The following is a 20,699-nucleotide window of genomic DNA, read 5'->3' on the forward strand; positions in this document are numbered from 1 at the left end:
TTGCCCGGGTAACCGCCCTCCCCGTGGCCATGGCAACGCCCCTCCCCGGGGCGGGCCCGGCGGTGACGCGGCGGAGGTGACGCGCGGGGCGGTGGTACCGGAGCGCTCGGCGCTGTCTCCTTGTCCCCATCACGGCTCCCGCTCGGCCCCCCCGCGCCGCCATGTCCGCGCCCGGCAGCGGCGGCGACTTCGGCAACCCGCTCAGGAAGTTCAAGCTCGTGTTCCTGGGCGAGCAGAGCGGTGAGCGCGGCCCGGGCGGCGGGGCCCGGCCGGGGCAGCGCCCGGGGCGGCGGGCGGGGCCGGGGGACGCGCTGGGGCCGGGGGGTGCGGGGCAGAGGGGTGCGGGACCGAGGGGATGCGGGGCCGAGGGGATGCGGGGCCTGGGGGATGCGGGGCCTGGGGGATGCGGGGCCTGGGGGATGCGGGGCCGAGGGATGCGGGGCTGAGCCGCCGGGCGCAGGGAGGGGCGGCCCGGCCTGAGGCCTCGGCGGGCGGGGGCGCGGGGCTCGGTTTGCTCCCGCCGGGGCCCTCCCGGTGCCCCGGGCCCCGTTCCCACCTGGCGGGTCCCCGTTCCCACCCGCCGGGCCGGTCCGCAGTGCGCCCGCAGCCCTGTGCGGGAGCGGCCCGAGGGATGCGGGGGCTCCCGGGCGGTGCTCGGCCCTGCTCGGCCTCCCTTCCAGCCTCGGGGTTTTTGGTTTTGTCTCCAGTTGACTCCCTTTTGTGCCCCATCCCGCAAAAGTCATGGATGAGTTGTGTGTTTTCTTTGGAATCGTGGTTTCTTTGCTGGGAGTGTCCAAGGCCAGGTTGGACAGGGCTTGGAGCAACCTGGTCCAGTGGAAGGTGTCCCTGCCCATGGCAGGGCGTGGGACTGGCTGAGCTTTGAGGTCTCTTCAATCCCAGACCATCCTGGGATTCTTACTGCTCCAGCCCAGAATTGTAGCTCTTGCAGGAATTTCCAGAAGTTCTCCAATTCCCCTGCCTTTCCAAGGCAGTATTGACATTGCTGCTGGTAGATATTTGTCTAACCTGCTTTTAACCCTCTCCAATGTTCATCATTTCACAACCTTTTTAGGCAGTTAATTCCTTTTCACTTTTCCATCCATGTCCTTCGAATTTTTCTTGCCTTCCTGAGCAAGAATTGGAGATCTTCTCCTTGTTTCCTGTTTCATATCAGTACTGCACTTTGTGTCTTGATAAAATTTGGAGATGTAAATGTAAAGTTTTGAATCAAACCACCAGACTTTGCTCTGTATCTAAAATCTCATTATGAAGGAAGAAAGGATGCAAGTCTTGGATGCTGCTTTTCCGTGCAGCCAAAGGCAGCAGAACTGGGGTGTCACCTGGTTTGTTTTGATGTTTGTGTCCCGGGCTTGGGGATTACATAAGTAGCAGAGCACGAGGAACAAAGCAGATTTGTGGGTTGCTTAAAGCAAACAACCAGTTCTTTGTTATCTACATGGCAACACACCTGATTGGAGGACCAGGCCATCACCATGATTAATTTTTGACCTACAGAGATTGATTTGCCTCTCTCATTTTGGGAATGATTTTCCTAGCTGGTTATTTCCCAGGAAGGTGTGGTTGGAATGGTCTGAGATTGGCAGCTGCTTTCAGATCAGTGCCACTCCCAAAGCAGTGCTTATTTTTTTTCCACTGCTGCTTGAAAGTAATTTTTCTCTTCTCTTGTAGTTGGGAAGACCTCCCTGATCACCAGGTTTATGTATGACAGTTTTGACAATACTTACCAGGTATGTGGTAGGATTTTATCTTAATTTTTTGAAAATGTTTATGGTTAAATCTGTTCCCTGCTGTTAAAATTTATGCCTGTGAGGGCCAAGCACATTGATCCATGAGGTGTCAGTTAAATATCATATAAAAGGTTAAAATGTGCCGTGAAACAGAGATGAGGCTTCATGATTAAACCAGAGCATCCAGGATGATGTCAGGAAATCCAGTGTACAAAAAGGCAGCAGGGTTTAGATCCTGTTTGGATATGTGAGAAGCCTTGAGGAAGATGGGGAGAAACACTGATTTATGGGTCTGGCTGATGGAGAAGATGATGGTCAAGATGCCTGGTGATGGATTTGGGAGTCTCAGGAAACAGAAGATGAATAAGATAGGAACATCTTGTGATAATTCTTGGTCTCCGGCATCTTTAGAGCTTCCATTTAAGTAGGAGTAGTTGAGTCTGGAGTGTATAGATGGATCTGCAAGAAGTCAGCTTTGGTATATTCAGTCTCTCATTTTTTTTTATTACTATTTTTTAACTAAAAGACTAAAGATAGGAAAACCCAGGGAAGTCTTGGCAGGGAAAGAGGAGGGTGGGGATGAAGAGGCTGCAGATGAAAAGGAGAAGATGTGTAAGAGGCCTGAAGATTTTTAGGAAGAATTAATTGCTTCAAAGGCACTTAGAAGTATTTCAAGGGAATATCAGATATCTTTAAAGCAGGAGATAAGGGGTTATCTTTTAATTCATCCAGAAAGAGTTACTGGTTTAGACTGGGGTAATTTTGAGTTGAGGACAAATAATTCCCTGGAACTGGATCCTCTCGTGCTTCAGGTGTTTCCTTTCCTGGCTTTTGTAAGGTGCTGGCAGAGATCTGTGTGCTTATTAAGATTTATTAACCTTGTCCTGGCTAGAAAATAGGCCTCCCAAAAATAAGTTCTCCCTACCTAAATTGACTGTGATGGTCTTTTCTAGTATTCCATGGTCCATGTTCTGCTGGAGCCCTTCTGTGCTGCCTGTGTGTGTTAGGATTAAAATAATCTATGTCTAAAACACTAAAATCTGCTACATCAGAACTGTCTCCTGTTTCCTGGGGTTATGAAGGGCTGGGACAGCAGCTTGGTTGAAGTGCCTGGGAGTGCATCTAACTTAGTACATTATTTTAAATGTCTTTTTACTGGAATTACTGTAGCAATGGGAATGTGAATGGACAGAGACTTGCAGAAAGAATGGCCTGAGAAATTAAGCTTCTGAGTGTCACTGGAAGGGAAGCACCTTCTGAAGTGGAAAGCCCTGAGTAAATGTGGCTTTTTAGCTTTGAGTTGTCCATGATTTATGTATCTCATTTGTTCCACTATTTGGTTATTTCTAATAAGATAATTTTTCCCAGGCTGAGCTGGGGTAGGCCAGAATGAGCTGCCGGTTCAGCTGTGATCTGTGTTGAGATCCATTAATGTCTCAGGCTAAAATCCAGCCTCAGAGGGGGGTTCTTGTGTGAGGAATGCTGTGAAATGAAGCCGGTGCAGATACCCAGATTGCTTTGTTTTCATCCCCTCTGTTGAAAGGCAGATCACTTCACCAGCTTAATCTCAAGTTTGTGGAGGTTTCTGAGAGTTTGGAAGGGTGGGAGCTGCAGCTGCTGGAAGGCAGGTTGCAGTCCCTAATGCTTCCCTTCTTTCCAGGCAACCATTGGAATTGATTTCCTGTCAAAAACGATGTATCTGGAGGACCGCACGGTAAGTGAGGCGTGGGTGGGATGGCGTGGGAGCTGCAGGGCTGGGCCCTTCCCCTGGCCCTTCCTCCAGCAGCTGCTGAAATCCCCCAGAGGACCAGCCTTTGTGGTACCTGGATCCGAGACCTCCAGCAGGAAGTCAAAATCTTCCATGGAAAACTGGGACGAGATAATGGCCATATCCCAGGGAATGAATGGGCTGCCTGTTGTAGGAACCTGGTTTAGGTGTAGTTTGCTCCCAGAATTTGCAGCTCTGCCTCTGGGATTGTCAGTAGGAACAGGGCTGAGCAGAGCTCAGGTGTCACAGAACATTCTGAGCTGGAAGGGACCCACCAGGATCATCAAGTCTGACTCCTGAAGTCAATGAAAAGCCAATGAGGGGGGTTCTACAGGAGTTGGTTTTCCAGGGCTTGAAGTCATTCATGATTGGACCTTGTCCCTGCTCATAGAAAGCTCCTGTTGTAACACAGTTCTGAGCCACTGTAGTAAAGCAATTTTGGATTTAGCCTGCATGAAATTCCTTTTGGCATAGAGACCCCTCACACCCCTCCCCTGCCTTTCAGTGTTTGTGGTTTTGTTCATGTTTTGCTACTGCTTGCCTTTTTTGCTGGTTTTACTGCTGTGTGAGGAGTGTGACAGTGCTGGGGGAGGAGGGGACAGTCCTATGTGTTGCTTTGGGTCTGTTGCTTCCAAGGAAAGCTGAGCCCAGTGTGTGTGATGAGTTCCCTGGGAGCTTCTCTGCCATCTCACCTGTGATTCACTATGAGAAAAGACCTTCCTTAACCTTTCTTTGGGGGGAACTAATGGATACCATTCTTCAGTGGTGCTGGCAGAAGAGGGCAAAGATCCTGGGAATGCTGCTTGACAGCTGTGAGGGCACAGTGGAATGTCTGTGTGCTGTTTCCAGCAATGGAGTGTTGATTTCTCATGGTTGTGTAGGTCAGGATGTTATTCACCTGCTGCCCTGCTATCCACAAAGTACCATTTTCATTCCAAATACTGTTAGTTTTCCTGATTATGTAAGTGGTCCACAGAGCCCATGGAGCCTGTTTAAATAACAGAGGTGTGGAATGTAGATAAGAGGAGAGACAGATACAAACACACAAGCTGGGAAGATTCAGACAGTGAAATAGTTCCTCAGATGTAGCTCATGCTGCCTTTTGCAATAAGCTTTGATTTCTGGGCTGGAAATGAAGAATGCTGAGCCTCCAGCTGGGGTGTGGGCTTTGGTGTATTGATATGTCCTTACAGCAAATAACATATCCTGGAATTACACCTGTGCTCCATCACTCAGCTCTGATCAGGGTCTGGACAAACTGGCAGAAGGGACTCCCCATCCCTGGAAGTGTCCAAGGCCAGGTTGGACAGGCCTTGGAGCAACTTGGGCTAGTGGAAGGTGTCCCTTGTTGGATATAAATGCAAGATAAGCCAGTCTGGAGGGCAGTTGCTGTTCTGGCTCATCTCCCACTCCTGTGTTTTCCCACCTCTGGATTCCCCGTGGGTTGATCCACCCCTGGTGATGTGTTCCTTAGGGACAGGAGTCACACATCCACCAGCTGGAGGCAGGGACACTGAGGTGTTTCCATGTACTTCCCTCGTTAGCAGGTGGTGTGAGAAGGGGTTTTTAGGGATAGCTGGGTGGATGGTGTTGGTGTGTGGGATGTCACTGGTGTGTGTGCTGAGGTCCCCGTGAGGCTCAGAACTGTCGCTGCCTCTTTCCACGGTTCTGTTCCGTTTGAACTTTCCTTTCGTTGCCTTAGTTTTGCTTTGCAGTCAGTTTATTTTTTTTCTCATTTATTTATTTATTTTTATTTCACTCGAGTTTTGGTTTTTGTTTTCCGTTTTCCTGCTCTCCCCCTTCCCCTTCCCCCCCTGCACTTCTCCATTTCCCAGATCAGGCTGCAGCTGTGGGGCACAGCCGGCCAGGAGAGGTCCCTCAGCCTCCTCCCCAGCTCCACCCGTGACTCTGCCGTGGCTCTCATTGTCTTTGGCACCACAAGTAGGTATTGAGCCAGAGGTCTGCAGGGACCTTGCTTTTATCAGGGATCTTTATGTGTTGGAAGTGGTGGTGGTGGTACCCAAAAAGAGCTAAAATAGACCAACTGTGGGTGTTGGCTGAGGGCTGAGCAGGGACTGGGAATTGCTGTGTCTGGGCTGATTGCAATGGCAGGTGGTTGGAAATCTTTGGAAAACTATTATTTTTCTGTTGGTTTTTTTTTTCTTTTTTTTTTCTTCAGAATTATTTTTTTTCCTTTCTAGAGAAAATACATATATATATATATATATATAATTTGTACAAGTACCAGCTTTAGGGGCCAAAGCAAAGGAACACTGTCAGAGTAGGTAAAACAGCACAACACCCATTCACACAGAAGCTGTGGAGTGACTTAGGAGGATTCAAGATTCCCATTCCCTTGAAAAAGAGAACTGGAGATTCATATCCAGATTTTGAAAGAGGAGAGATGCAACTACCAGAATTTCTAAAGAATAAACAAGCTTAGAAGGAAATTCTCCGTAACTCTTGACATGAATGTTCTAGTTCAAGTTACGAAAATATGAATAGGATTGTTTCATTGTGACTCCTTGTTATTGATTCCAATTGATCTGGTGGAGTTTTTTGTTCATCTGCAGTGTCAGGATTTATACCAGTGAGCCAACACCACGTGGGCAAAATTTAAGGAAAGAACACAGCAGAGGTGGAAAAACCTCTGACCCACCTTTATTCTGTCCCAGAGTGGATTATAGTGAGGGCCAGGGGTTTGTTCCACCCTCCTTGGCTGAATTGCTTAACAAATAACAGACTTCTGCTATGATTTATCCTCTATACTGAGGGCAGATAATGACATGGTCTTTCTCCCAGTACTGTAGCTGAATTCTTCTCTGGGAGAATTCCTGGTTTGGTGCAAACTAACATAGAACTGCCCTGTTTGGGGTTTGAGGAGCACTGAGCTGTGCTGGGATTTCTCTGGGGTGAGGCAGCGTGGCAGGATGCACAGCTTGGCATCGTTTTTCCTGCTGTGCAGGTGCAGGATGCTGTTTATCCAGGCAGGTGGAAAAATGTTGCCAGTCCAGGCTGTTCTTAACATCTTCCAGACCTGTCAGAAGTAATTCAGTGATCGCTGATCTCATGGACTTTGGCAAAGGGCTTTGCAGATAATGTCATTGTTTTCTTGTTACTGCCCTTAGCTCTTAGTGAGTGAGAGGATCTTAAGTTTTCTTGTGTTACTGAAGGAACGTGCTCAGGTGCTTCTGAGGGTGTGAAGAAACTGCTTAGTTATTGTTGCTCTGCTGGACATCCCAAAATGCAGGCGGGGAGAGCCGTGGTGAGAGTCCATCCTGCAGCTCAGGCCCCTCCTGAACATTGTTTTTAAGGGTTAATTCTTAGTGTTCCACAGGGGGTTATTTATATTTTCCCCTCCAAAAGGGAGTGCACATGAACTCTGACTGGTAGAAATGAGAAGCCACAGAAATATTGCAGCAAACTCAGGTCACTGCAGGAGTGTCTGTGTGGGACCTGCACAGGTCCTGAAGGCCTTCCCTCAAAGAGCATCACCTGCACTAAACAAGTTACCTGGGCCAGGCCTGTGCTGCTTCTTCTACTGCCTTTTTGCCTGTGAGTCTGAAGTGTTAAATCACCATCTGGGTCAGGTTTCATGGTGAACATTCCAGTATAACTGCCTGGGCAGTGTGGGGAAGCTTGGGAAGTCCAGGAGCTGTGCTGATCCATCTGATCTTCCAGCTCCGATGTGACACTGCCCAGGTGCTCCGAGTTTGTCACTTCGAGTTTCCTGGGGTAGAGAAAAACCCTGACTTTCGGTCCTGTAATCAAGTCTGCCTTCCAAATGAAGCAAGAACTAATTGCTTTAACTGTAATTCCTAATCTTCCTTAAGCCCCAGGGCATCAGATCTACATACCCTGATGGAGATAAGATCTTGTTTTGAATCCGCCTGTAACCAGGTGCTTTGCAGCTCAATCAGCTTCTATTTCTCTTCTAAACAAGCAATTACTGGTCCTTGTGAAGCTGCTTTTTGCTGCCTTATTAACCACTGCTCTGCCCCAGTGCTGGGACCAGGCTCCTGTCAGGGAGCTGGGAACCGGTGCCTGCCCCCATGAAAGCCTTTGGGAATGCCAAGCAATCCTGTTTTCTGGCAGTGCACAGCCCTGTGGGGAAGGAAAAGGTGTCACTTCCAGTGTAAAAGCTTTGATTCACTGGGGGATTGGGCATGTTTGGGGCAGTTGTGGTTCAGATGGGTGGGTCCCAGGCCTTGGAGCTGCCTTCTCTAATAGTTCAGAGTGTGTTTGGGGATCAAACTGTGCCCCTCACAGCATTTGTGCCTTTTCTACCCCCTGTGCTGCTCTGGAAGGGTGACCCCAATGCCCTTCCCATCACCTGGAGCCTGCAGTGTGTAACATTTGCTTCCATTTCTGCTGGAACTTAATTTATTGATTGCTTTAATCTCTCATGGAAATCCCCATTGCCATCATCTGGGTGCTGGTGCTGGAGATTGGATGCTTTTTTCCTTATGTGGTGTCTGGGCTGAGGGAATTGCCCCAAAAGCTTTGCTCAGAGTTGCTCCAGGCTTGGAGTCCTGTGGAGATCCAGAATGCTGTGTAGACCAGGGAGACCTGACTTTTATTTTATTATTATTTTTAGATTATATTATTATTTAATATTATTCTTATTCTATATTCTTATTATTATTTATAGTTATATTAATATCTATAACATAATATAATTGTTATACAATTATATAATATAATTATAATTATTATTTAATAATAATATTATTATATACTATTATATTATTATTTTATTCTAATGTTCTAATATAATTATATATTACATAATATTTAATATACTGTATTATGTATTATATTTTTATATAATATATAATATACTATATTATTTATTATATGATATATACAATACTATAAAATTTATTATATTTATAATTATAAATATTTATTATTATACTTAATATATTTATTGTTCAAATTATTTACATATTATTATTTACTTTTTTAAAAAAGTTTTTTAATGTAATTGCTGGTGTCAGTTGGCAAAGGGAACATGAAGTAAACCAGGCAGTTCCAGCACTTCAAACCCAAACATCCTCACACACCCCAGCGAGGAGGTGGTGGCTGTATCCTAGAGCAGTTTGGGAATGGCAGGCTCTGTAGGCAAGCAAAGGAGGTTGATAAAGCACATTATCCTAGAGCAGTTTGGGAATGGCAGGCTCTGTAGGCAAGCAAAGGAGGTTGATAAACACATTATCCTAGAGCAGTTTGGGAATGGCAGGCTCTGTAGGCAAGCAAAGGAGGTTGATAAAGCACATTATCCACAGACTTGGGAAGCCTGCGGTGTGGTGGTGGGACACTGGGGCAGTGCCACGGGTGGCTCTGCTCTCAGAGCTGCTGCAGGGGCTGTGGCAGTGCCCCTGTCTAAAGGGCAGTGTGGTGCTCTGTTCTCTCCCTGCCCCTCTCCCGGGCTGTCCCAGCAGGTGCGGCTGCAGCTCTGGGACACGGCGGGGCAGGAGCGGTTCCGCAGCCTCATCCCCAGCTACATCCGCGACTCCACCATCGCCGTCGTGGTCTACGACATCACAAGTGAGTGCCCGCGGGGCTCGTGCCTCCAAACACCCCTCCTGCCCCCCGACCACTGCCAGCCACGGGGGCTGCTCCAACACGGGGAAAATTGGAAGTGTTTCCCCCCCTCCTCCCTGTTCTTCCAACAATTTATGGGTTGTGTGGTGAAGCACCTGAGTACAAGCAAAGCGTTGCCCCTCTCTGAAAAGCAGTTTTATGCTCAGCACTCCCATTTTTTCTTCCCTACAGACTTGAATTCTTTCCAGCAAACCTCCAAGTGGATCGATGACGTTCGGACAGAGCGAGGGAGCGACGTCATCATCATGTTGGTGGGGAACAAAACCGACCTGGCAGACAAGAGGTAACGAGGAGAGCTGGGCCCTGCTGCCCTGGCCAGGAAAAGCCAGGACTGGCTGCCCAGCCTGGCTTTAAAAATTAGTTTGAAACGATCTTAAAAATTGTCGATTTGAAACGGAACATAAATTCCGTGTTGTGAAATTCAGGTTTCTGGTTGCAGCAGAAGTTATTCCCTTTTGCTGTTCTGCAAATAGTTTTGGTTAAAATAAACCCACCTAAAAATATTCCTTTCACTGAAATTAAGTAGCTCTACACTTTGTTTCTCAATAGTGTATATTGTTTGATTTTGTATTTCATGCTGAGATAAAGCCAAAAAGCTGCTTTGCAAAGGCAAGGAAATCTGCTCATTTTCAGTAATCCAGTTTGCCCAACTCTCTGTGCACATGCAGCTGTGAGTTCATGGCACAGTTTCTCCTTGTTCCTTTTCAAAGGAAGTTGGGTTTGTGTGAGGCTGAAATGCTGGGCCTGTTAAGGCTGGACAAAGCCACAGGTGACGTTTTTTGAAGTAGAACACAGAGTATGGAAGCCATTCATCCTCTGATAAAAACCAAGTTTAGTTCTGAGGCCAAAAAGCTGGACTAAAAATAGCCCTGTTCTTGTTCAGTGAAGCCTGTGAAGTTTTTCATTCCAGTCACTGTTGCTTCAGTTTTGGCTGGTGTTTTTTTTCCCCTGCAGTTTTCCTTTTCTCATTTTTGGACTCTTTTTTTTTGGTTTGGTTTCTCTGCTCTGTGATTTGTTCTCCTTGCTGTAGACAGGTTTCTATAGAGGAGGGTGAGAGAAAAGCCCCAGAACTGAATATGATGTAGTTGAAACTGGTGCTAGAGCAGGATATAATGTGAGACAGGTATGTCCAGGGTGGTGCTCAGAGATGCAGTTCCAGGTCCTTGCTCCCAGGCCATCCTTGCTGCTGGAGCCTTTCTGGAATCTCTGTGTCACCTCACAATATTCCCTTCTGTTGCCTTGGGGGAACTCTCTGTCTCAGGTGCAGTGTGGGGGGTTCTTCCTTCCCTGCAGGGTGCTGTGAAAGAGGCTCAGATGTGCTGCACAAGCTCCATCCTGTGCTGATCATCTCTTACTGATTGTCCCCACTCCAGGTGTTCCCTGGGGTGGTTTCATTCCCAGCTGGGGGTTGTGAATCCTCGAGGGCCCTGAGGTGTCCCTTGGTGGGCTGTGCCTCCTGGGAGGTGGGTGAGCACTGACCACCAGCTCAGTCACAGATGTCTCTAACTCTTCCTTCTGTTCCTTTCTGTCTTTCTGCTCCTTTTGGCACCTTCCTCCAGGCAAATCACTACAGAAGAAGGTGAACAGAGAGCCAAAGAGCTGAATGTGATGTTTATTGAGACCAGTGCAAAGACTGGATACAATGTGAAACAGGTACATCCGTGTTCTGTTCTAAAATCAGGAATCTGTCCCTGCTCTGTGTGTGTTGGCCCCTGCTTGGGGTTCCTGATCCAGCAGGGATTTGCTTGTGTTTAATGCCAACCCCCTGAGATGTTTCTTGCCCAGTGATCACCATCAGCTCTGCAGTAGTAGTGGAAGCTCCTTTCCTGTCGAGTCAGTGATTTCCTGTCCAAGCTAAGAAAACCTTGGAAGAAAGGAGAGCCAACCCCAGAATGTGCTGAGGATGGGAAGGGGAAATATCCCTGTTTTGTGCAGCCAGTCAGATGGAATTTGTTTGGTTTTGTTACCAATTAGTGCAGTTTGCTGAAATCACTGTTGACATCACTGGAAGTTCCTCCTTCTGTTAACAAGCCACAGAGAATCCTGGAATATCTTAGAACAGCTGAGGTTGGAAGGGATCTCTGGAAATCATCTTTTCCAGCCCTTAGACTCAGAGCAGGCTTCCCAGAGCTGGCTCCAGCTGAGTTTGGAATCTCAAAGGACAGACACTGTCTCTCCAGCCAGCCTGCCAGTGTTTGATAAGCCATACAACAACAACAAAAAAAAACCAAACAAAAACCCACAACTTCACATTTTTTATTTAAGCAGAATTTCTCATATTTCTGTTTGTGCCCATCGCCTCTCGCTGTAAGTTTGTGATGCCACCCTCCACTAGTTCAGAGATTGTTCTGAATGTGACAGAGCTTGGAGTGAGGAGCTGGGAGCTCCAGGGGCCTGCAGGGAGCTGTGTCAGTTGGAAAACCCCCTCCCCAGGTTGCTGCACAGCAGCAGGTCGGGAGAACCCACAGTGAGACTTTGGGCTTGGGGTTTTTTGGCTGTTCTGGATTGAATCCACTTTGGCTTTGGTTTAACTCTTGTTGCTTTATTTGCCCAGTGGGTGTTTGCAGTGAGAGCTTCTGTGATTAGGAGGATGCAACTGCAGCACCTTGCTGGGACCTTGATTTTCCAAGGAACACACTTTGGGGGGTGGATGAGAAGCCCCTGCCAAGCTGCTGTGAGGAAAATCATCGTTAGCAGATGATTCCTCTGGTTCTTTGTGCAGCAGCTCAGCAGCCTGGCAGTGCCTGGGCCGTGTAATGGCAGCAGGAGGAGCTCCAGGCATTGAGTTCAGAAATTATGCAAAACCATTTTCTGGGTTTTATGGGGATGTAATAGCCCTTCCCAGCTCCAGCACATCCTTAATAGCTTGAATGCAGCTCACTTGAACCAGCTGTTCTGCCCAGGAAAGGCTGTTTGGCAGCAGGACTGAACTGAAGGGATGGGCTGTAAAACTCCTTAAACCTTGTGAGGTGACTTATCACAAATCCCCAAATGTGCCCTGGAACATCACTGGGTGCAGAAGCAGAGGCTGGGACGTGGCTAGTGAGTGCAGGAGGGAGTTGTTCCATGAATCCCTGGAAGAACTATTACTAATAAATTCCGTGTTCTGTTCAAACAGAAACAGATAAAATAAAACTGCCTGTTTCATAGGCATTTAATAACTTCTTTATTAAAACCTGTTAAATTTCCTAGGTAACATTCTCCTGACATTGTTGATCAGTGCTTTGCTTGCTAAAGTACCCACATAACAACTTGGTACAGCTCAGAGTTCTGCTGTAAAACGGTGTTTTTAACAGGCATTTTCTCTGACAAGCCCTGAGCTTTCCTCTTCCTGCTTTCCAGCTTTTCCGCCGTGTGGCTGCTGCCTTACCTGGGATGGACAGCACACCAGAGAAGAGCAAAGAAGACAGTATCCTTGCTTTCCCAGGGAACTGGACAATTATCTGTTGTTAAATTGGGCTCACTGACTGCTTTTGGCACATTGTGGGGATGGGGCTTTGCAGGGACGTGGCTGAAACAGGACATGGAGCTGTTGGAATGTGGCCAGAGGAGGCACCAAGTTGATCAGAGGGATGGAGCAGCTCTGCTGTGAGGAAAGGCTGGGAGAATTGGGATCATTCAGCCTGGACAAGAAAAGGCTTAGGGAGACCTAAGCCTGGAAGAAAAATGGGGAGGGAGTATTTACAAGGGCCTGGAGTGACAGGACAAGGGGGAATGGCTTCCCACTGCAGAGGGTAGGGTTAGATGGGATATTGGGAAGGAATTCTTGGCTGTGAGAGTGATGAGACCCTGGCACAGGTTGCCCCATCCCTGGAAGTGGCCAAGGCCAGGGCTTGGAGCAACCTGGGATAGTGGGAGGTGTCCGTGCCCATGGCAGGGGTGGAACAAGATGAACTTTTGGGTCCCTTCCAACCCTAACCAGTCTGTGATTCTGTGACCCTGTTCATGGGCTGTAGATAAATGTACACAACTAAGGGCAACTAAAGCACAAGTTTTGCATCTCCACTTGAACTGAGGATGAAATCTGTGTAGTTTTAAAATGCTGTAATTCTTCATTCTTTTTGCACAGACCTGTCCAGTTGGGCTCCATCCTCTAAAGGGTCTCAACATGCCAAGTCTCCTGGTTTTGCAGTGAATCCTGTTCAGGCAGAACATGCTCTGCTCAAACACCATGGGGGGACCACTAACAATCTGTTCTGTCCTTCTTGTTGTCCTTCAACTGGGTGATTTCCTTAACCCCCCTGCAGTGATTGACATCAAACTAGAGAAGCCCCCCGAGCAGCCAGTCACGGAGAGCGGGTGCTCCTGCTAACAGCACCTGCCAGCCATGCCCTGAGAACATCACTCATTGCCCAGGCATCCCTATGTGGGGCTGGAAAACAGCTCCTGAGAGCGACCTCCCTGTTTACTGGTGGGGAGCAGCCCCGGCCGCCCCTCTCACTGCATGGTATGAGCCCTGAGTGCAGAATGAGTGTCCTGTCTTTTGAGTTTATTTTTTTATGTTGTTGCACTTTGGCACCGTGGTGCCCTTTACACTCTCTCTCTCTCTGTCCCTCTCTTCCTCCCCTTCTCCCCCTCTTCCCCACCTCGAGCCCACCTGCTCCCCTGTATCTTGTGAATGCCATGGAAAAGCCGCCACATTAGGGAAGACAAAAATGAAGCTTTGGGGGTGGGTTTTCTGCCTTCCCTACTGCCTTGCATCCCAGCCAGCTCCCTGCCCCGCCTGTCCTGCATCCTCACTTCCTCTGGGAAGGCTGCTCCTTTAAACCAGTCCCTTGGACTCGGCCTTGCCTTTTTGGACAGCCCAGGTCACCTGTTCCTAGGCTTTGCTTCCCGCAGGGCACACACAACATTGGCTCCTTTGTTTCTCCCTCCTGGTGATGACCCTGGCTAACTCTTGCTCACAACTTCCAAGTTTTGCCCCTCGTGTCACACACAGCACTGGAAAGCCCCAAACTCTGAAAGCTTTGGCCTTGTTGCTCCTGTTTGTGTAGCAGAGATCCCAGAGCCTGCTCTCCTCGGTTGGAATCTCTTCCCATCCAGAGGATGTTGGTGCTTGGTGAGTGTTGGTGTAGGGAAGGGGGAGGAGGGAACAGAGGCTTTGCAGCGTGAGGCTGGGTGGGGAGAGATCTTCAGGGATTCTGAAAGCAAACAGTGACCTGAAATCCATCACTGCTGGGGCAATACCTACCCTGGCAGTCATGGATTTGGCTCAGGCTCCTTTCCTGATCTCCATTCTGCTGTTCCTCATCCTATAGATGGGGAACTGCTTCTTGTGGAGCAGGAGAGCCACAGCAGATGGAAGGGCAGCATTCCACTGTCATTCCCAGGTTGCTGCTTGATGGGATCCCACCCAGCTGCTTCTGCCTTTGGAGCAGGACTCTGGGATGGGGCCAGCAGCCCTTTCACTGCTGGGGTGGTTTTAAGCTGCCAAAGCTGAGGGGAGCAGGGAGTAACTGTCAGAGTGGGTGCAGGAATGGAGGATTGTCTGCTGCTGAAGGGAACTCTGGTGTCACTTCCCAACCTTGGAGGCTGGGAAATGCCTCCTCTCCCCACTGTCCCTGGTTTTCAGAGATTTTCAGAGATTTTAGTGGGGTTTTTGGGTCCATCTGCCCTAACAGAAGTCAGGAGGTTTGTCAGTTGGCAGAGAGGAGAATTTCACTGTCCTTTCCCCCCCGGGCTGTGTCACGGGGAGGATGCTGGTGGCAGGAGAGGGACTGAGCACGGTGTGACCACAGTCCCTGCCCTGCCCTGCCAGGGTGTCCCTGACCCCGTGTGTGGAGCCCGCGGGCCCCGAGGAGGGGAAGGGGCAGCTCGGGCTGGGATCTGGCAGTCCCTGGGATGGCAGTTTGTTCCCCTTCCCCTCGGGGTGAGCTGGGCTGCAGGAGGAAGCTGGGCTGTGGTCCCCCATTCCCTGTGGAGTGTCCCCTGTGCCCCCCTCCCGGCGGTGGCGGTGCCGGGAGGCGGATCCCTCTCCCTCTCTCTCCCTCTCCCTGTACATACCCGTTGGGATCGCTGGTGTCGCTGTGTCCCTGTGTGTTGCTGTCCCCCCTCCCGGCGGCCCCGCTGCCCCCCTGTCGTGTTGTTGGAGTGGCGGAGCGGGGAGGGAGGGGGGAGACCCCACTGACGGGGTGGGGGGTAATTAGTGAAATGAATAGTTCCCTTCCCTCTGTCCTCTCTGGTGTGTTCAATGCCGTGTGTGTCGGCCCCGCTGTCTCGTAGCTGTAGCGAGTACGTGTGACTATTACTCTGAGTATGGACTGTCTGACACAGCCCTGTATCACAACCAATAAATAAAGTTATTTCACCAACACCTGCGCTGGCCTGGTGCCACAGGGGGACTCACTGCGAGGGGTGACCGGCCTGTACAGAGCAGGGGAGGGAGGAGGAGGAGGGAGGAAGGAGGAGGAGGGATGGCAGAGGAAGGAAGGAGGAGCAGGAAAGAAGGGAAGGACGAGGAGGAGGAGAAGGAAGGACGAGGAGGAGGGACAGTAAAGGAAGGAAAGAAGGAGGAAGAGGGAGGAAGGATGGAGGAGGAGGGACAGACAGACGGAAGAGGAGGAGGGATGGAGGAGGAACAGAGGAGCAGAAGAGACAGTTGGAAGGACTTTGCTGACATGTTTGCAAAATGCGGAATATGTAACAATTTCCTTAAGAAAGGCTGTTCTTTGATGTTTGATTTTCATTTACTTCCAAGCCTGCTCAGCAAGAAAGGGGATTTAATCTGTGAAACAGCAGCCAGCAAGCTCTGACTGATAGCCAGGGAAGGCAAATTACTTGTTGCTGGAAGGCAAATCCCACCCAAACCATTCCAGGATTCTGTGAAGTTTGCACCTCTCAGCTTCAGTTTTGTAAGTCACTAAAAAAATCCAGAGTTGCTGGAGCTGTTGTTTTCCCACCAGGGATCACAAACTACCCATTTGTCCCTCAGGTTCTGGAGGATGAAATGGACTGTGATGGCCTTAATGCTTTGATAATTAAGACACCCAAGACATGAATGTGTCTGGGAAAGAATCCACTCTTTCCTGTTAGCCAGGGTTGGCAGGGAAGCTCCTGAGTCATTCCCTGTAAGGGCAGGGAAGAAGCTGCCCAAGGCAGGGGAGACCTTCCTGGAGCTCCTGCCAGGGATTACTCTGAAGAAGGATGAACAAATTGAACATTATGGTTGTATTTGCAGTTCCCTGTGGAGAGAATTCCTCCTTCCCCAAAAAACATGGGAATGCTGGGAAATGGTGTAAGACCAGAGAGGTGAATATCCCATGGGACAGAGAGACCTGTGGCAGCAGAAGAGCTCCTACCTTGCCTCCCCAGGGTCTCACAGTGGGGTTTCCAGTATGCTCATTTCCCTGGTAGAAAAACTAATTTTTAATTCTGAATGAAAAATCTCTTTTTAGTGTATTTTCTGCCCCTCACTGCCCAGTGCCCCAGGCAGTGCTGGAGTTGTGTTGGTGCCACCACAGATAAACCCCCCCAGAGCAACTCCTGCTCCTTCCTGGCAGTGCTGGAACATGTCCCAGGTTCATCAGGGCTGACTTCCAGCACAGTCAGTGGAAAAACACCCTGAAACAGAGCTGCACCTCCTGTGGATCCCAAATTTTCTCCTGCAGGCTGGAGCCGAGCCTTGTCCCAGCATTTTCTGAAGGTGGGAATGAACAACCCTGCACACAGACTTCCAGGGTGGGAATAAGCTGGATTTGGGTTGCTGTACTCATTTTATTGTTTTTATAGATGAAGTGGAAAACACCACAAGGAAGAGAAGGGCAGAGCCAGGGCTGTCCTGAAGCCATTACAACGTGATCCCAGCAGGCATTGTCACCCACATTTGCTGACAATTAACATTTCCATACTTGATAATTAATATTTTCAAACACCCCAGCCCTGTATCCCGGGGTCATTCCCAGCACAGAGGCACAAAGAGCCCAGTGCAGCCAGAGCTGGGCACTGAGTTTGGGTGGGTTTTACTCCTGGATCCCCCAGCAAACCCAGCAGAGCAGAGGTGGCACAGAGGAGAAGGAAAGAATTCCATGGCATGAGAGAAGGGAACGGGGATTTCTTGGAGGACAAGGCCCCTGCTTTGCTCAGGAGCCTCAGCCCCTCGTGCTTTTCCATCCCAACAAAGGTTCCAGGCCCAAGGGATCCAGAGCCAGCACAGCACTGACTCCAGTCCTGCTGAAAGAGGAGCAGGGATGGTGCTGGAGCAGCTCCCTCCAGTCCCCAGTTGCCAAGCGGCTGTTCCAGCCCCACTCAGGAGCACAGGCTCAATCCCCTCCAGCCTCCAGCTGGGTGAGACTCTGGGCATCTCTCCAGGCAGGGCACAGCTGTGCCTGCAGTGGGAGCTGAGCGTGCTGGGCCATCTCGGGAGGTGGGAAAGCAGGAGAGGTTTGTGCAGGAGCAGCCCCAGCAGAGCTCCCCGTTAGTGAACAGTCCGTTCCTTCTGCCGCTGGTAATCTGGGGGAGAGGCAGAGCCTGAGCACCGGGGGAGTCACCCCAGGGGCAGGAAAACACCTTCTGGCCACACCTGCCCAGGCAGAGGCAGAGCTGGGGCCCCTCTGCCTTTGCAATTGCACATTTGCATCCCAGCCCCTCATTTCAGGGCATTGAGAGCAACAGTTTGTTTTCAACCCTCTCTTCCCCCAGTCCATGTTTTCCTTTCAGGATAAAACCTATTTGGCTGGAAGGTGCTGCCCCCGGAGCCCCGGCCCCACTCACTGTAGGGGAAGTAGCGCACGCGCATCGTGATCTCCCGGGCCGTCTTCAGGATCTCCACGGCCTGGAAAACAAGGGCTGGGCAGGGCTGGGCAGGGCAGGGCCTTCCCTGGCCCCGTGGGCAGGGGCTGGAAGGGCCTGGATGTCCCCCCTGCCCCAGCTCACCTTGCTGTGCTCGATGTCCTGGAAATCCACGTCGTTCACCGACAGCACCTGGTCCCCCTCCTGCAGCCCCGCCCTGTGCGCATCCGAGTCGGGGATCACCTGGGCACAGGGATGGCACGGGCTGGGCACCCACCCTCCCACGGCACCCACGGGGCACTGGGCAGCACAGGGAGCAGGGAAGGCTCAGCCCTGGCAGTTCCTAGGGCTGGGAAGGGACTGGGCAGTGCCCCAGGAGGGGCTGAGTGTGGGAAACCCCAGCCTGAGCTGGATCCAGGGGGAATGGACAGGGATGGACACACCTTGGAGATGAAGATCCCCAGCTGGGAGGCTTTTCCTCCCCGGATGTTGAAGCCCAACTGTGGGAAAAACCAGCAATGAAAGGCAGACACCAGGGCCCTTCCCTTGGCCCAGGATCCTTCCCATTCCCAAGGCCCTTCCCTTGGCCCAGGACCCTTCCCATTCCCAAGGCCCTTCCCTTGGCCCAGCACCCTTCCCATTCCCAAGGCCCTTCCCTTGATCCAGGACCCTTCCCATTCCCACCACCCTTCTCCTTCCCAGGACCCTTCCCCTTCCAAGGACCCTTCCCATTCCCAGGTCCCTTCCCATGCCCAGCTCCCTTCCCATTCCCAGGTCCCGCCCCTCTCTCCCAGATAGATCCCGGTCTCTGGTCCCGTTCCCAGCAGCCCCAGCCCCTCTCTCCCACCTCCCGTTCCCGAACCCCCGCGGGGCCGCCGCTCCCGCCCTTCCGCAGCTCCACCTCCCCAATATCCCGGCGGGAGCGATCCCTGCCCGTGCCCCCCGTCCCTGCCCCTTCCCGGCCCCGGGAATCCCGCGGGCCCCGCCCTGCACGGGCCGGGTCGGACCATCGCGACTTCTGCGGGAAAGGCGCCGGGACCGGATCCCCGGCCCCCCGGGCTCTCACCTGCGCCCCGGGCGGCTTCTGCAGGGCGATGGTGCGGGGCAGGAACCGCGTGAGCTCGTTGTTGTAGTCGGGGTGAAACACCCGCTGCGGGGACGCGCCAGCTCAGCCGGGGCCGGGCCGGGCCCCCGCCCGGGCGACCCCGCGGCCGCCCCCGGGCCGGCGCGGCCCCCCGAGCCCCCTCACCTCGTGCGGCGGGACCCAGGCGGGCGGGCTCTCGTAGGGCGGCAGGAAAACCACCGGGAAGTCGTCGTAGGGAGCGCGGGGCTCCATGGCCGCCGGCTCGGGCGGCGCGCACCGCGCGCCCATTGGCTGCGCCGGGCCGCGCCCGCCCCGGGGGACGCACCGGCACGCCATTGGTCCGGCGCTCTGCCGGCCCCGCCGCTTCCTTCCGCTGTGACCGGCGATTGGCTGTGCCCCGCCCCTCGGTGAGGCACTGCCCTGTGATTGGTTTGAAGTCCGCCCGTCGGTGACGCACCGCTCTCTGATTGGCCGGTTTGAGCCGCGGCCATGGCGGCGCCGCCATAGAAGGCGCAGCGGCGGCTCCGGGGCCGCGAAGGAAGTGGAGGTTCTGGTGAGGACGGAGGAGGCTCGGCGGCACCTCACAGACCTGCTGGGGACGGGGAGATCTTGGCCCAGGAGCTGCAGCGGCTCAAAAGAATAAAGAGTCCTGGGAAAACCCGCCTCCAAAGCTCCGGGTGGGGGAAAGGCTGAGCTGGGCCCAGGGCCAGCACAGCAACTGCTGGCAGTGTTTGGAGACCAGTTCTTTCTCACTGCAGAGAGCCCAAAGGGTGGGAGCGCTGTTGTTCCCAATAATGTCAAATTCAAAGCCAGGTTGTTTAGTAATTCCTTTATTAATAATATTCCTTTATTAACAAACCAGAGCTAAAATTCCTAAATTATTCACACACGACCAGTTTCTAACTTCAGTGAATAAGGTCAGAGCAGAAACCCCGCTGGTTTAAGGCTACAGCCAGTGTCTCCTGATGGCAAAAAGGCACAAAAAAAGAGTTAACAAAGATTTCGGCTGGTATAGCTTGTCCTGTTTGCTCTACCAGTTCTGCTGGAAGAACATTTTAGGAGCACTGCTTAATATCATGTTCTGTTCTGCTCACTGGACCAAAGGCCTTAGGACAGAAAGGAGCAGCACACACACAATGATGAATTAGGTAAACTAGACATTTGAATAAGATCTAGAAGGCCCAGAGCCAGGATTTTGCAAGCTGGAAGAATTCAGGTCACCTGATTGAAGAGGTCAGATTGAGGAAGGTGTCCGTGGCGACCACCAGAGGGATGAAGGCTCCAGGAGAAGACCCCACAGTAGAAGACTGGGCGTGTCTGGAAAGACTCTGCCCAGAGACTCTCCTGCTAATTAATATGTGTGTTAGGTGATCTAACCAAGTATCCAGAGTGCATAGTGTATATATAGGATATATAGAGTGTGTATATAAAGAATATGCAGTAGGTAATTATGCATGCACACTTTATATACATGTGTGTGTAATATTATTATTTATGTTTTTATGTACTTTTAAATTTTATTTTTTATTATTTATATAGACTATATAGATTTTATATATTTTCTTATATATGCTTATATTTACTCATATGCTTTGAGTTATTTATTGTATTTTTTATGTCAAAATATTTACATGTACTTTATTTACCAACAGTATTTGTTATTATTTATTAACTTATCAAATACATTACCTAATATAAATATTAAAAATAAATATAAAACTATATAAATATATATTCATAATATGTTTTTATACATATTACATAA

General features: G+C 50.6%; 2 protein-coding genes across 3 annotated transcripts; one reads left to right on the forward strand and one right to left on the reverse strand.

Moving 5' to 3' along the window:
* Positions 1-51: 51 nt before the first annotated feature.
* On the forward strand, positions 52-15,436 carry RAB41 (RAB41, member RAS oncogene family). The gene is made up of 8 exons (XM_064669547.1): positions 52-240; positions 1,690-1,748; positions 3,409-3,462; positions 8,961-9,066; positions 9,295-9,406; positions 10,683-10,776; positions 12,466-12,532; positions 13,371-15,436. Exons 1-8 carry the CDS (start codon positions 162-164, stop codon positions 13,433-13,435), a joined length of 636 nt encoding a protein of 211 aa, XP_064525617.1. The 5' UTR covers positions 52-161; the 3' UTR covers positions 13,436-15,436.
* A 1,380-nt stretch (positions 15,437-16,816) lies between these two features.
* PDZD11 (PDZ domain containing 11) lies at positions 16,817-19,258 on the reverse strand. Of its 2 annotated transcripts, XM_064669548.1 has the most exons (6): positions 19,100-19,258; positions 18,917-19,000; positions 18,294-18,350; positions 17,995-18,093; positions 17,833-17,893; positions 16,817-17,571 (listed from the first exon to the last, which is right to left on the reverse strand). In XM_064669548.1, exons 1-6 carry the CDS (start codon positions 19,220-19,222, stop codon positions 17,537-17,539), a joined length of 459 nt encoding a protein of 152 aa, XP_064525618.1. In that variant the 5' UTR covers positions 19,223-19,258; the 3' UTR covers positions 16,817-17,536. The 2 variants fall into 2 exon arrangements, with proteins under 2 accessions (XP_064525618.1, XP_064525619.1); XM_064669549.1 differs by lacking the exon at positions 18,294-18,350.
* Between the last annotated feature and the right edge of the window lie 1,441 nt (positions 19,259-20,699).

Source organism: Pseudopipra pipra, chromosome 13 (genome assembly GCF_036250125.1).
Source record: "Pseudopipra pipra isolate bDixPip1 chromosome 13, bDixPip1.hap1, whole genome shotgun sequence".
Taxonomy (NCBI): domain Eukaryota; kingdom Metazoa; phylum Chordata; class Aves; order Passeriformes; family Pipridae; genus Pseudopipra; species Pseudopipra pipra.